The following is a 16,245-nucleotide window of genomic DNA, read 5'->3' on the forward strand; positions in this document are numbered from 1 at the left end:
TACAATACCAAGGACATTTAACAATGGGATTAAAAAACACATGTGATTTTAGATGCCTTTCAGTAGATAAATGGATCAAGAAAATGTGGTATATATACACAATGGAATATTACTCAGCATTAAAACAGAATAAAATCATGTAATTTTCATGTAAATGGATGGAGTTGGAGAATATAATGCTAAGTGAAGTTAGCCAATCCCAAAAACCAAACACCAAATGTTTTCTCTGATTTAAGGATGCTGATTCATAATGTGGTTGGTGGGGGGGAAGGGAGGATATATGAACTCTATATAGGGAAAAGGAGAGGGAGGGAAAGAGGAGGGAGAATGGGGTGGGAAAGACAGTGGAATGAGATGGACATCATTACCATAATTTCACATATGAAGACACGAGTGGTGTGACTCTACTTTGTGTACAATCAGAGATGTGAAAAATTGTGCTCTATATGTGTAATGTGAATTATAAAGCATTCTGCTATCATATATAACAAATTAAAATAAAAACACGTGTGATTAAAGTATATTACAGCCACAGATTTAAACATCACATACTAGGCAATCACAATTGTGAAGTGCTGGCAACATTTGCAACCAATGAGAAATCAACTGCGAAGGGTTTTGAGTCCAGTTGTTCAAAATTTATCTAGTAAGTGGTATGAATGAGGAGTTCCATGCTAGATAACACAGAACCTATTCCTATGATTGTCATGCATATACTCTGTGTGTGGTCTCCCCCCCCACCATTTTTTTTTCACTAAAAGAAAGTATTCATTCCCAGGTGTGCTATAGCAAGAATATTTGCATTAGGTAAAATATTTAGTAAGGATTTAAAAGAAGCAAGTGGAGAAAACTTAACCTTCTACATAGTCCCAAATGGTAGCCACTAACCAGATGAAGCTATTTAAATTCAAAATAATTAAAAGTAAATAAAATTTAGAATTCAGTTACTAAACACATTTCAGGTACTCTATAGCCACATATGCCTAATGACTACCATGCAAGAACATGTTGATCTTGACCAACATCACAAAAGGTTCTATTGGATCATATTAACCTAGAACATGAAAAACATGCCATTTCCCCACAATCAGACAGAGTTACAGCCCAAAGAATTCTGAGAGAAATTTTTATTGTATCATCTGGGATTTTCAGTTACACATAATTTCATCTTCAGTAATATTCAGCAGTATGTTGCAGTAGTCATATGCTAGGGCTTTGAGGTAAAAATAAGCCTGAATTTCAATTTTAGCTCCAACATTTACTAAACATGTTACTTCACTTCTCTATCCCTGTTTTCTCATTTTTAAAAGGTAGGGGCTAGGGAACAATAATACCTACCTCATAGGGTTGTTGAAAGGGTTACATGGGATATGCACAATGTCTCACATGTGATCTATAAATGCTAGTTTTTATTAGCATTACACTTAAGTCTAGAAACTTACTTTGGCTTGTTCTAGCACTTAGTCTAGGTGACTAATAGAAAAGGCAATATGGGAACTTCAATCATATAAGCAGCAAGGGAGTGGGACCCTAACAGAGTTCCCATTGTCCCTTGATAGCTATAAACAGCAAACACATTGTTTCCATAACTTGGGGCCAGACACAGAAAAAAGCTTCTCTTCTAAGATACATTTACCTTGAAGTTTGCAAAAAGTCAAGAAGTACCTTACCCTTGGCCCTAAGGGACTCTGAGTTGGAAGTGAGCTACCATGTCTACCAAATAAAATAAAAGCACAATTTATTGTCTATAAAAGATTACCTGAAGAAGTCATTCAGTAGGAGAGACATTTGGAGTTTCCCAGCTGCTTATAACAATCTGATCCAGTTCCTTGATGTATCATTATGAGGAAACGTCACTATACACAATTCTTTATGAATACCATACAACGGGTCTACTCTACCTTCATAATAAACTGGGTAAATATTTACCAAGCACCTACTAAATACAGAGTACTTTTTCTCTACATCAGTTGTTAGCAAACTATGGTTGGCAGGCTAAATTCAGTCAATCTCATGTGTTTGTATGGAAAACAAGGTAAGGATGATTTTTACATTTTAAATGGTTAGGAGAAATTCCTTCAATCACTATTAATGAACACTGAATGGCTTTGGAAATATAGCTTTTGCTGCACACTTGCAAATGCTTTTTAATTAATTCAACATAAAATTACAAGGCAAAACAATGTATATGTGAAACTTACATCATAGTAAAGTCATTTTAATAACTAACATTTAATTACAAGTAATATCAAGATGCTTTATATACTTCCTATGATATGACAAATCATAACAATAAACAAAAATGTGATACCACTTCATACCCACTAAAATGAATATAATAAAAAGAAAGTATGTATTTATAAATATGTGGAGAACTTTGAGCCCAAATAAGTTACTAGTGGGAAGGTAAAATGGTATAGTCATGGGGGCTGGAGTTTTAGCTCAGTGGTAGAGTGCTTGCCTTGTATGTGTGAGGCGCTAGGTTCGATTCCCAGCACCACATATAAATAGGCAAATAAAATAAAGGTCCATCAACAACTAAAAAAATATTTTTTTAAAAAAATGGTATAGCCAAGAGCTGGGATTGTAGCTCAGTGGCAGAGTGCTTGCTTTGCATGTGTGAGGCACTGGGTTCCATCCTCAGCACCACATATGAGGAAATAAATAAAAAAATAAAGGTATTGTGTCCATCTACAACTAAAAATATTTTAAAAAAATTATATAGCCATTTTGGTAAATAGTATGGCAGTTCCTCCAAAACTAATAACAAGTTTAAATTAAATATAAAACATAGCTCCCATAAATTATAGATATAGATAACATATGACCAGCAATGCCATTCCCAGATATGAACACAAGAGAAATGAAAACATGTGCCTGCATAGAAATTTGTATGCAACTGTTTATTAGCAGCATTATTCATAGCATCTCAAAGGTGATAACAATTCAAATGCCCATAAACTTATGAATTAATAAAAAGGATGTGTTAGATCCATAAAATGAAATATTATTTAGCCATGAAAACAATGAAGTAATGATATGAGCTATAATTTGGATAAATATCAAAATTATTATGCTAAATGAAAAAAGCCAGACATAAAAGACTACATACTGTATTATTCTATGTTACAAATACAGAAAATAAAAATCTATAGACACAAAACAGATGAGTAGTTGCTTAGGGTTTGGGGTAGAAATGCAAAGTAACTGAAAATAGGCACAAGGTCTCTCTTGGATGATGTAAATGATGAAATAATATTGTACTGATAGGGGCTGTGGTTGTGGCTCAGTGGAAGAGCACTTGCCTCGCACATGTGAGGTACTGGGTTCTATCACCAGCACCACATAAAAATAAATAAATAAATATAAAAATATTATACTGATGGCAACATAACTTGATAAATACTTAAAATCATTAAATTGTACACTTAAAAAACTAGTATCAGAAATCACTTTAGTTGTTGTCAAGAACTGGGAGTTGTGGGGAGAGAAGCTTGGGAATGATAGAAATAGATATTTCTATTATTCTCAATACAGTATACAGAACAGTATATATTTATAAACAAGTGCATTGAACTTTTCATCTAGCAAGGGTGATATTTTCTGTGTCCTAAAGCTGACCTTAAAAAAATGTTAAGACAAGAAACATGATCTCTATTTCCATACAAATTTGCCACATATATATTTTCTGAGTTCAAACTTTCAACAACAGTTTTTGGACCTTGAGCAAGCACAAAGGATATTTTCATATTCCAGAATTCATTTAAATGTTCATTTGAGGAGTTTTCACCTAACTTTCAAGTGGAAATTATTAATTTGCAATATAACGACATGCTAAAAGGTAAATATTAAGAGAATGATGAATCTAATAGAATTCTCTTCCACACAATGAATAGGCTCAATTGAAATCATATGCTTATGTACCCTTAATAATCTATGATGAGAATGTCACTTCATCTCTTCAGACTTCATCCAAAAAATGTAACTCCCAGTCTAAGTCACAAGAAACCCACCAGAGAAATCCAAATTGAGGAATTTTCTACAAAGTATCTGACAAGTACACATAAAAAATTTAAGACCATAAAAATGAGCAAAGTCTAAGAAACCTTCACAATTGTACCAAAAGAGCCTAAAGAGACAGAATGCCTGAGTGTAATATTGTACCAAGGACACCATTCAGATTTAAAACTAGTGAAACTGGAATAAAGTGTGGAGTACAGTTAATAGTAATATACCCATGTGTGTTCATCAGTTGTGACAAATACAAAAAGATATTCAGCAAAGGTTGCTGGAATAACTTGATTATATGCATTAAAATATGAACTTAGAACTTTACCTCATACCACATAGAAAAATTAACTCAAAATGAATCATAGACTTAAATATGAGAAAAAATCAATAAAATGTCTAGAAGAATAGATAGGAGAAAGTCATTGAGGTCTTGGATTAGGTAAAGACTTCTTAGGTTAAAAAAAAGCATGAACCATAAAATAAACAAATTATCAGTAAGATATCATCAAAATTTGAAACTTTTTCACTTCAAAAGACACCTTCAAGACAAGGAAAATAGGGTCTGGGGTTGTGGATCAGTGGTAGAGTACTTGCCTGGTACATGTGAGGTACTGGGTTCAATTCTCAGTACTACAAAAATATAAATAAAATAAAGGTATTGTGTCTATCTACAACTAAAAATATTAAAGAAAAGTAGAAGACAAGCAGCTCACTGGGGGAAAATATTTATATATAATATACCTGTCAGAGACTTGTATCTAGAATACATAAACACTTTTACAACTCAACAATAGAAAAGATAACCCAATTTTAAAATGGGAAAAGATATGAACAGATTCTTCACTGAGGAAGACATATCAATGACTAAAAGGAATATGAAAAAAATGCCCACTGTCATTAGTCATTAAGGAAACAAATTTAAAATACAATGAGATATTTCACACCTACTTAGAATGGCTAAAATAGAAAATAGAGTCAAAAAACAAATGTTTCTGAAAATGTGGAACAATGGGAACCAACATACATTGCTAGTAGAAATGCAAAATGGTGCTACTATTTGAAAAACAGTTTCGCAATTTCTTTAAAAGTTAAATATAAAATTTCCCTATGATCTAGCCAGGCTCAGTGGTGCATGCCTGTAATCCTAGTCACTCGGGAGGCCAAGGCTGGAGGATCTCGAGTTCAAAGCCAGCCTCAGCAACTCAGTTAGGCCCTAAACAACTAGGAAGATCCTGTATCTAAATAAAATATTAAAAAGGGCTGGGGATGTGGCTCAGTGATTAAGCACCTCTGGGTTCAATCCTCAGCACCAAAAAAACAAAAAAAATCCCCTATGATCCAGTAATTCCATTCTTAGGTATCTACCAAAGAGAAATGAAAACATATCTACCCAAAGTCTTGCACTCAAATTCTCTCAGCAGCATAATAGCCAACAATTGGAAGCAACTTAAATATCTGTCAGCTAGTGAGTAAACAAAAACATGTTATATCCATAAGATAGAATACTATTTGGCAATAAAAATTAAGGAAGTACTTATACATACTACAACATGATTGAACTTCAAAAATAGGCTACATAAAAGAAGCCAGACACAAAAGACCATACACTACATGATTCATTTACATGAGGTATAAAGAATAAGCAGATTTATAGAGACAAGAATAGATTTATTAGTTGCCTGTGCTAGGAGTGGGAATAGGGATAAACTGTAAATGGACATGAGATCTTATTGGGAAGATCTTATTGGGAAATAGGTGAATTTTATGATATGTAAATACACCTCAATAAAGCTGTTAAAACAGAAAAGACAGCAGGGGAAACTAGGTGAAAGATAAATGGGAATTCTGTATTCTGTACTATCTTTCAAATTTTTTTATAAATCCAAAGCTGTTGTGAAATTTTAAAAATGTATTTAAATAAAAATTTAAAAATTTATGTTCATGGACTAATATCAGTATCTGGCAGTACCTATTTGGGTGAAAAGACATTTTCAAAGATGAAATAGGTAAAATCTCATCACAGATCAGCATTAAAAGATACATTTGGAGTCAATGTTGATGATAAGGAACACCAACTTTGAACCCCAATTAAGCAAAATGCTATCCCCAAAAGAATTCCATTCTTCTCATTAGTAGTCCTATGTCACAAAAAAGTTATTATTATAGTTTGAAATTCATCGATGAGCATTTGTCAAAACTAATTTTCTCTCTTGTCATATAAATGCTTATAAAATATACTCGATTTTACCCTTTGGCCCGAAAATCCTAAAATATCTACTTTTTTTTTTTTAACAGAGAGTTTGCTAAGTAAGCCCTCTTCTACACCATAAGAGGATAAACATAAATACAACCAATCTCTTTCCTGAATGTATTCATTCTTATAATTACCTAGTTTGGGCATAATGCCCTTCTGGATATGCCCTATAAAGGATAAGCCTTGCATCATTTCTGCTTTGGCACTATTTGAAATTTCCATAAAAAGAAATACTATTAACTTAAATAGTTGTAGCAAAGCCTCGATGCCATAGTTATTATCGTGATATTAAAATGCCAAACCATACCACTGTATCCCTAAGAGGACCCTCATTAAGTAGTGATGTCACCAGGCTAAGGATTCACTGAGTTCTCTTAGATATCAAGTGGCTCCCACGGCATCACACCTTGCCTTTGGCATCACACTGGCACATCATCTTAGTATGATGTTATATGCTATCACTACTAGAGCAGAACCCTGCTCTGATGCCACTCCTCTGAGATGTCAGAATAATTAAACCCTACTTCTTTCTACTCCCGGGGCGGTGGCGGGGAGGGGGAGGGTAACCACAGTCACTGGTTCCAGCTCTGGAGATTGTATTCAGCTCCAACTGTTNATTCAGCTCCAACTGTTGTCCCTTCCGCCTGCCAGTGCAGATCAGGGCCCCCCGAGGGACAGCACCTTCAGGCTCCCGTAACTCTCTTGCCCTGCCTCTGCAACCGATTTCTGTGGCCGACTCAATGCCCCAACAGCGACCACCCACCCCAGCTCTTTCACAGAGTTGCACACGAAGCCGCTCCCGTACCTGACTCCATTCTCCAGCTGTCATCCTGGGCCAATTCCACCGGCAACTTGACTATGGACGTAGCAAGGGACCCTGGGACTTGTAGTTTTTCACTCCTAGAGGCCGAGTCCGTGAGGACGGGAAAGGCGCCTCCCTGCCCGGAACTGCTCTCAAACTGCAACTCCCAGAATCGCCACGCGGTGGAAAAAGAAACAAGGGAACGAGAAAAGTGGTGATTGGTGGAGCTCTAGGCTCTCCTGACTGGCAGCAGGAGCCTGGGACGTGAGGCGGGAGTCCCTTGCGCTTCACCGAGATCCTGGGGAAGCGAAATGGAGGGGTGTGTGTCTAACCTGATGGTCTGCAACCTGGCCTACAGCGGGAAGCTGGAGGAGTTGAAGGAGAGCATCCTGGCCGATAAATCACTGGCTACTAGAACTGACCAGGTAATGCAGCGCTAGGGCCTGCCCGCAGCTGGCAGCATCAGTAATGCCTTACATGTCTTCCCGGGCCTGGGCCAAGCAGAGGCCGGTTCCACGAGGGGCAGATCCCCGCCCTCTCCTCCCCATCCGCGCCCCGGGGTCACCTCAGGACTCATATTCGGGCTGCCAGAGTTAGCCAGGCAGACCTCAAATATTTTTTTTGGCTCGGAGCTTAGCTCGCTGAATTTTGGATATTTCTAGACTGTCTACCGCATTTCTCAGAAATGCCCTGTCTTTTGAGATGTCCGTGAGGAGGAAAGCTTTATTTTGTGGGTTTCTTTACCCTTAGTGATTGTATTTAGTGGAACACGTTTGATTGAACGACTCTTCTGCCCCAGGAAGCTTGCTAGGAGCTGGGTATACAGTCGATTAATAAAATAACTACAAAAACATAAGTCTGGTTGCAAATGGTAAATACCTGGGAAAGAAGTTTACATGGTACTTTCAGAACATGTAATGGGAAGACCTGATGTAAATGTCGTGATAATTAGAAAAGGCTTTGCAAAAAGATAAAACAAGTTAGACCTTGAAAGAGTGGGATTTCCATAGTGAGTGAACGCGCCTTTTAAACAGAACAAAAATGAATAGACTATTGGGAAGCGTTTCTTTCTTTTCCCTTGTTCAAAGGACCCTCATGCTTTCATTGAATTTCTACAAAGATTCATGGTTCCCCCCAATAGGGCAACAAATACATAGATAGATTGCCTTCTGTAAGTGTCCCATATTTAAAATATTCTATTTTGTATCTTTTGGAAGATAATTCAAAATAAGGAAGACTATTTTCTCTTTTCTGGAACTTTCCTTTATTACCCAACCTGAAAAATTCCCTTACATTTGCCTAGTTTGCCTTCATTGTGGCCTGGTAATAATTATTAAATTAATAAAAATAATACATATTGAGATTTAATAATACTCCATTAAAAATTTAACCATCTAGTCAGTTGCATAAAATGGGTGGGGGGAGGTTAAGAGAGGGGCTATTCAGAATTAAAACACATAAAAAATGTAGTAGCCAAATGCAAATTATGGGCTTTGTTTGAATCCTGATTTTAAATAAGCTGCAAAAAGATATTTGGGAGACAACTGGGGAAATTTGAATACACACTGAGTATTAAATCATATAAAGGAGTTAATGTTAATTTTAATAAGTGTAATAGTGGTATTGTAGTTATGTAAGAAAATACTTTTATATTTTAAGTGCCAAAATAGGAGTGAAGAGTCATGATAGAGTTTGTTTGTAATTGAGGGAAACTAGATGAAGCAGATGTGGCAAAATATTACTAATTTCAGAGCTACTCATATAGAGTTCTTGCCTAGCATGCAGAAGGCCCTAGATTCAATCCTTGCCACTGCAAAAAATAAACAATAATACCACTTTCTATTACACAGGGCCAACTAAGAAATATAATAATGTAAATAGTGATTCTCTTTGAGAAACAGGACTAACTCCTAGTTATTTTTAAAAACACATTTTTAGGGCTGAGGTCATGGCTCAGTGGCAGAGTGCTCGCCTGGCATGTGTGAGGCACCGGGTTCGATCCTCAGCACCACATACCAATGAATAAATAAAAATTAAAAAAAAACATTTTGTTACTCTTTAATTTGTGGGTAATGTTTTTAAAAATGATTATATAGATAATCTCAACTAGTTTTAGAAACACTTCCCCCCCCCATAAGATTCATTGGTTCTTTCTAGAACATCTAACTTGAGATCAGTGTAGTAGTAGAGATTTCAGAGTTAGACAGTATTTGGATAAGTTGTGTGACCTTAGATAAATAGCTAGGCTTTAAAGAGTCTTTGTTTCCTTATCTGTAAAAGCTGATAATAGCTAGTGTATAGGATGGGGTGGTAAAATGAGATGATGCATATATGCCTTCTAACACAGTGCCTGACATACAGGTACATAAGTAATGTGGTAATAAATTGTCAAAGCTCCATTCTGCTAAAGCATTGGAATAAGTTTCTAGCTCTATTGGTTTCATTGCTGTACTCTGCCAGAATTATTTCTATTCACTGATGTTATTCACCCCATATTGGTAAAATCTTGCTCTCTCTCATACTAGTAGACGATAAGATTTTAAGTTTACTTACCTGGGGATCCAGTGTTCTCCATTTCTTGTTTTTAGCACCAATGTTACTTTTTCTGCCTTTTGGCCTTCTATTTCTCTTCATGAATGTTTATTGTAGTCTTTCTCTGTTCCCCATGTAGGACAGCAGAACTGCATTGCACTGGGCATGTTCAGCCGGACATACTGAAATTGTTGAGTTCTTGCTGCAACTTGGAGTGCCAGTGAATGATAAAGATGATGTGAGTACTTGACACAGTTGATAAATCCCCAATTATCTTTCGACTCCAGACTGGTGTTTACTGAAGCATGAGTATTAAGCTCATAAACAAAATTACAACCTTCACAAGGAGGAAGTTACAGCATAGCTCTGGTGATCAAGCCTGAGACTAGTGTTTGTATTATTATAGAATGTTAATTTGTCACACATACTCTGTGATTTAGGGCAAAAATACCAACTAAGCCTTATTCTTATGGACCCTAAAAGACTGTATACCCTTTTATTATGTTGGAATTTTTTGGTGAGTATTGATAAAATAATATAGAAACAACAAAGTATAATTCCAAAGAATGACCAGCATTATAAGTGGAAATTACAAAAAATGTACATGGAAATTTATATCCTCCAGTCCCAATTTCAATGTTAAAAAGTTTTGTATGGGGGTCTGAGATTGTGGCTCAGAGGGAGAGCGCTTACCTCGCATGCATGAGGCACTGGGTTCTATCCTCAGTAAAAATAAAATAAAGATATTGTGTCCACCTATAACTAAATATTTTTTTTAAAAAGTATTGTATGGGGGACTGGGGATATAGCTCAGTTGGTAGAGTGCTTGCGTCACATGCACAAGGCCCTGGGTTCAATTCCCAGCACCACCAAAAAAAAAAAAAAACCAAAAAGTTTTGTATGGGAGAAAGCATATAGAATTAGACTTATATATCAGTATGTCTATATTATGGGATTTGGGGTTAGTCTTCTTTTTACACATTCTGGTTTCCTGATTTTCCACAATGCTTAATGGTGGGGAAACAAGAATGTTTAAAATCTGTTATGTTGATACCTGTACCTTTGGCCTCTGACTTTTGTATGACCCACCTCTTATAGGCAGGCTGGTCTCCTCTTCATATTGCTGCTTCTGCTGGCCGGGATGAAATTGTAAAGGCGCTCCTGGGAAAAGGTGCACAAGTGAATGCTGTCAATCAAAATGGCTGTACTCCCCTACATTATGCAGCTTCCAAAAACAGGCATGAGGTATTGGTTCATCCCTAACCTAATTCTTTTGAGTTCTAAATGTGTGCAAAACACAAATGGATCTCTGCATTGTTTCCTTTTTTGTCTTTCCAGATTGCTGTCATGTTACTAGAAGGTGGAGCTAATCCAGATGCTAAGGATCATTATGAGGCTACAGCAATGCACCGGGCAGCAGCCAAGGGTAACTTGAAGATGATTCATATTCTTCTGTACTACAAAGCATCCACAAACATCCAAGACACTGAGGGTAACACTCCTCTGTAAGTGACAAGTAGCAGTCATTTGTGTTCTACCTGACATTAGCCCTCTTGCAATAATTCTTACACATCATATTTTTTTATTATGCTTATAAATGCAGTGCAAGTTGATGGCAAAAACTTTTAATGTGTACCAAAGCATAAAAATTGAAATTGCTTATCATGTTACCACTCAGAAATAAACCCAGATAACATTTTTGTGTATTTCTTTTCAGTCTTATACTTGCAAATATCATATTTTACGTATTTATCTATCTATCTACATATATATGTATATGTTAGAAAAACTGGGGTCATACTGTATATGTAGTTTTATATCTTGTTCTTTCCACCTCATAGTATATTGGGAATATTTTCCAAGGTCATTAAATATGTTTAAAACATTTTTTAAATTTTTTTTTTAGTTGTAGATGGACATAATACCTTTATTTATTGATTTATTTTTATGTGGTGCTGAGAATTGAACCCAGTGCCTCACACATGCTAGCCAAACGCTCCACTACTGAGCCCTAGCCCCAACCCCTGTTTAAAACATTTTTAATGCCTATGTACAATTCCATTGTATGGATGTGCCATAATTTACTCATTCCTCTGTTACGGTATATTTAAACAATTTTTGAGTTTTCCACTACATGCTACATTTATTGACTTTGTATAAAATCCTTAGCCATATTGTTGAGTATTGCATTAGTATAGACTCCTAGAAGTTGAATTGCTGATTCAACAAATACACACATTATAAGACCATTGCTATGCATTACCAAATTGCTTCCAGAGGAGTTGTATCATTGAACCCTCCAAATAGCATTTTAAGATGCCTATTACCCCCTCATCAACACTGAAATTATCGTTTTATTATGTCAAAAATGGTGTTTCATGGTTGCAATTTACATTTTTTACTTTCATTGATTTTGAATCTTAATGCCTGTGACTAATTATATTTCTTCTTTAAATTATAACTTTTGGTGTCCCTTTCTCAGTTTCCTTTTGGAGAACTAATTTCTTTTTTATTGGCTTCTAAGTGCTCTTGACTTGATGTAGTAAAAATACTAACTTTTCTGCCATGTTAGTTGAAAATATTTTTCTCAGTTTGTCTTTTCATTTTGTTCAAGTTTTCAACTTCTGTACTGAAACCTATTAATCTTCCCTCATGACTGAAAAACTTTTCTTTACCCTGCAACTAGTTACGTATTTACTTATATTTTATTACAGGTTTTGTTTCACATTTCATTATGTTTTTTTTGTTTTTGCTGTCGTTTTCTTTTTGTGTTTCTGTTTGCCATTTTTTGGTACCTGGGATTGAACCTTGTTGCTTAACCATTCAGCCACATTCTCAGCCCTTTTTATTTTTTATTTTGAGACAGGATCTTGCTAAATTGCTGAGATGGCTTGAACTTGCAATCCTCCTGCCTCAGCCTCCTGAATACCTGGGATTACAGGGTTGTACCACCATGCCTGGCTATTTGGTTTTTTTATGTATTGATTGAGAGTCATTATTATTGTTTTGCATTTAACTCTTAAATCCATCTGGAATGATTTATGTGTATAACCTGAATCCCTACCCTACCTTGGTTTCTTTTTCACAGTACTTTGTTACTTTGCTTCTTTGTCAAAGAGTGAGTCCTTTTTTTGAGTCATCTTTTTAGTCTAGAATGAGGTTTCCAGTTTGACTTTAAACTCTTAATTTAAATATCTTTCCTATAATTCTAAGTTATTATGTTTAGAAAGACCTCCATATTCCAGCTTCTTTCTCCATAATTTGAAAAGCAGGATGGTCTGGAAGTAGTCGAGAAGACAGGCAACTTAGGGTCCTGTGAAGAACATAGGTTTTAGGAATAGTATCCAGACTCTACCACTTTCTAACATGTTAAATATAAATATTAACTAACTTAGGGAAGTTAGTTAATCTTCTTGAATCTTAATTTCATCTTTAGTATTATAATTTCTTCCACACTAGGTTATTATGAGGTTTAAGTAAAATAACATATAAAGTGCTTAGTATGCTTCCTGCCAAACTATAAGTGCCTGACAAAGGTTAGTTTCCTCCCCACCCGGTTTACTGCTAAACCATGTCATTTTGACCAAGAACATTAACCTCTGTCACAATTTTAACTACAAAATGGTGGTAATAATACTTTGCTAACATCAAGTAGACAGATGCATGAAACAAGATAAAATCTTTTCAATTGCTTTACCAAAATTTAAGCCACACAAATTGCTATTGACAGCTTATGAATCGAGGCTTTTCTGAATTCAAACCTTGAATTATTTCATATAGTATTTGGGGGTAATTTTCATAAAATGAGGAAATTTTGCATTAGGTTAGCATGTACATCCATTCTTCTATTGTACTAAGACCAAGATTCTGATTTATGAACTGGTGTTATAAGGCTGTTCCAGTGATTGTGACTTATAAACAATCTTTCCCATGCAAACTGATTTTACTTTCCTGATGAAATATCTTCCCAATATTACCTACCACTGCCTAATAATATGCAGCTTAGACTACCTTGCAGGAAATCCTAACTATTACATAGAATTGTTAGTGATTAATTGGTCTTTGTGATCCTTGATTTCAGACACTTAGCCTGTGACGAGGAGAGAGTAGAAGAAGCAAAGCTGCTGGTGTCCCAAGGAGCAAGTATATACATTGAGAATAAGGAAGAAAAGACACCCCTGCAAGTGGCCAAAGGTGGCCTGGGTTTAATACTCAAGAGAATGGTTGAAGGTTAAGCAGCTTGGATATATTCTTTCTTTGTATGTTTTGTTGTCCCAGGGTTCCAGAACCTAAGGCACTTGTACACAGAGTATCACACATTCAAAATTGTGTAAATGTGTTGTATTGCTCCTGCTGAGGTACTTGTTCTAAGCTTACAACTTACTTTTTAGGCATTTGAATAACTGTTGAGATTGTACCGTTGTCCTGTGTTATTCTGTATTAAATTTTGATTAATTCTCAGTAAGTGATTCTGTGGCTGTTGTGGGTCTTCATCACCCTCTAGTATACCTTCACTCATCTTCTGAAGCAGAAGAATCCCAATAGCAAACAGACCAGTTTTTCTGTCAGATGTTTCTAGGTGGATTTTGTATGTTCCTCTACAGAGTTGAAACACAACTTGTTTTTCAAGCTCACTCAGAAGCCTATGCCAAATATTTCTGTTTTTTCAACTGTGAGGGTTAATTTACTTTTGTTATAGGAGGAATACTGATATACTTTAGTGGACCAAATTTTAAGTTGGTGGGTATATCCTAGCTCTGTGTATCCATGCATCTTTCTGATAAGCTGTTTTCCTCCAAAACAATATGTATTGTGTTTAAAAAGGAAATGTTAAAGTATCTGTGTTGGTTCACCATGTATTGAAAAGAGTATCAAGCTTGTTCAAGTGATATGTAACCAAAAGGTATTTTGATTTGTATTTCAGGAACTAAAAAAATAAAATATTGAAAGAATCTCCCAATTTTTCTTGCAAGTTAGTCAGATGTTCACTTAAACCTTAAAATCATGAAATGTCTTTACATTTCTCAGTTTTGAGTATCTCTAAAGTCAATAAAATTAGTGGAGCTTGAACTGCAACTAAATATTAAAAATAGTAATCTTCTGGATTGCCAACTAAATTTAGAGCAAAAGGAAATTAATAAGTAAATTTGAGTTCATTTTAGAGAAACATCTTAAATGATTATCAATCATAAAATCTAATGAACTCCCAGTGACTCTTCAAATTGTTTTTAATTTGAATTTTGTGCTACAAATACTTCTTGAAATAAGTGATCCAAATCAGCCTACAAACTGATTAATTTGGAGTCCAAGACTTAATGGCCAGTAACTAACATGAGTTTTGTAAACAGGAACTGATTGTTGACATACAATACTTTTTATATGAATTTCCTTTGTTTCTGGTTCTGGGGATGGTATCTAAGTCCTCACATATGCTAGGCAAGTCCTCTACCAATGAGATATACACCCCCAGCCAGGGAAGCATCTTATGGAACAAACTTTCTATATTGAATGCTGGAGATAGAATTGATGGAAGGGGAAATTATGTATTTCCAATATTTTTTAGCATGACCAGAGAATAAAGTTTGTTCTAATAGGGTCTGTTTGGACTAAAGAGCTTCTCTTCATAAATACTGAGTTTATTGTCTGAGGTAATAGGTTTTGTGGACATAAAAGAAAACTCATTCTAGTTCTTAAGTATGAATTTTTCAATAAGCAGTACAGATGGAACCAAGCCTCAAGTCATTTATACGCTTTTGGTATTTCAAATTAACTGACTTGTTAACAATATTTAAATCACAGATTTGTATAAACAATTATATTAATGGCATGAAATATCGATCAGAATGTTACCTGTTCCTATAGTATACCTGAGAGAGATAAAGGTGATTCAAGGTCAGCATGTTTTACAGTTACTTCCAAAATGAATTAAAAAATAATAATTCAGTTGCAGAGTTTAACTGAGAATATAAGATGGAAGAAACGGGTCAATGGAAATAGTGGAAAAAATTAAATTCTTAGGTGTCTTTTATAGAGAATTGACAATTGCAGCAAAGTTCTAAGATTTGAGGTAAGTGCATTTATTATAGAATTTTTGTTGATAATTTAACTGTCTGATCCCAGTGTTTTATTCCCCAATTTCTCAAATACACTACAATGAAATCATTACATGACTATATCTACTGTTTTCAGTTTCCATATTCTGTTATGCTATTAAGCCTCTGAATCAGTCTGTTAGCCATTTTGATGTAGTATGAGGGTTCTTTGGGGTCTATGATTCCAGTTCCACAGTTCTATTCACTGTCTAAAGTTGAATGCAGAACTTTGTGCATTTACCAGGAAGAGGTTTCATAGCTTACACAAATCCTCAAAAGAGATTTGTAATTCCCAACAAATTAAGAATCCCCGATGGGGCTGGGGTTGTTGCTCAGCGGTGGAGCGCTCGCCTAGCGCATGCGGGGCCCTGGATTCAATCCTCAGCACCACATAAAAATAAGTAAACAAAATTAGAGCTAAAAAATAATAGGTAATAAAAAAAAGAATCCCCGAGTGAAAGAACAAAAGAATACTGAACCAATTGTCAAGACATGTAGATTCTACAATAATGCAGCCCTGTCACACTTTAAAATTTTTTATATCCATTCTTACC

General features: G+C 35.4%; 2 protein-coding genes across 5 annotated transcripts in view; one reads left to right on the forward strand and one right to left on the reverse strand.

The window, feature by feature from the left end:
* Atg4a (autophagy related 4A cysteine peptidase) overlaps positions 1-9,724 on the reverse strand; it is a 51,656-nt gene extending 41,932 nt beyond the window's left edge. The window contains exon 1 of one of the 3 annotated variants that reach the window (XM_048796883.1): positions 9,621-9,724. In XM_048796883.1, coding sequence (XP_048652840.1) covers positions 9,621-9,642 — 22 coding nt within the window. In that variant the 5' untranslated portion in view covers positions 9,643-9,724. Of the gene's footprint in view, positions 1-7,070; positions 7,265-9,620 lie in introns of those variants that run through there. The other 2 variants (XM_048796884.1, XM_048796882.1) reach the window with 2 other exon arrangements.
* Psmd10 (proteasome 26S subunit, non-ATPase 10) lies at positions 7,281-14,559 on the forward strand. Of its 2 annotated transcripts, none has more exons than XM_015497929.2 (5): positions 7,281-7,492; positions 9,739-9,837; positions 10,698-10,844; positions 10,938-11,104; positions 13,681-14,559. In XM_015497929.2, the coding sequence occupies exons 1-5, from the start codon at positions 7,379-7,381 to the stop codon at positions 13,832-13,834; spliced, it is 681 nt and encodes a 226-aa protein (XP_015353415.1). In that variant the 5' UTR covers positions 7,281-7,378; the 3' UTR covers positions 13,835-14,559. The 2 variants fall into 2 exon arrangements, with proteins under 2 accessions (XP_015353415.1, XP_015353416.1); XM_015497930.2 differs by having other exon boundaries at positions 10,938-11,025.
* The last annotated feature ends 1,686 nt before the right edge of the window (positions 14,560-16,245 follow it).

The sequence above is a fragment of the Marmota marmota genome, unplaced genomic scaffold (assembly GCF_001458135.2).
Source record: "Marmota marmota marmota unplaced genomic scaffold, marMar, whole genome shotgun sequence".
Lineage (NCBI taxonomy): Eukaryota > Metazoa > Chordata > Mammalia > Rodentia > Sciuridae > Marmota > Marmota marmota.

Bases quoted from the DNA above. Each gene is read 5' to 3' on its own strand.
- Psmd10 (XM_015497929.2), top strand. From the start codon at position 7,379: ATGGAGGGGTGTGTGTCTAACCTGATGGTCTGCAACCTGGCCTACAGC. The intron at 7,493-9,738 runs GTAATGCAGCGC...TTCCCCATGTAG, and splicing joins TGGCTACTAGAACTGACCAG to GACAGCAGAACTGCATTGCA. The intron at 11,105-13,680 runs GTAAGTGACAAG...CCTTGATTTCAG, and splicing joins ACTGAGGGTAACACTCCTCT to ACACTTAGCCTGTGACGAGG.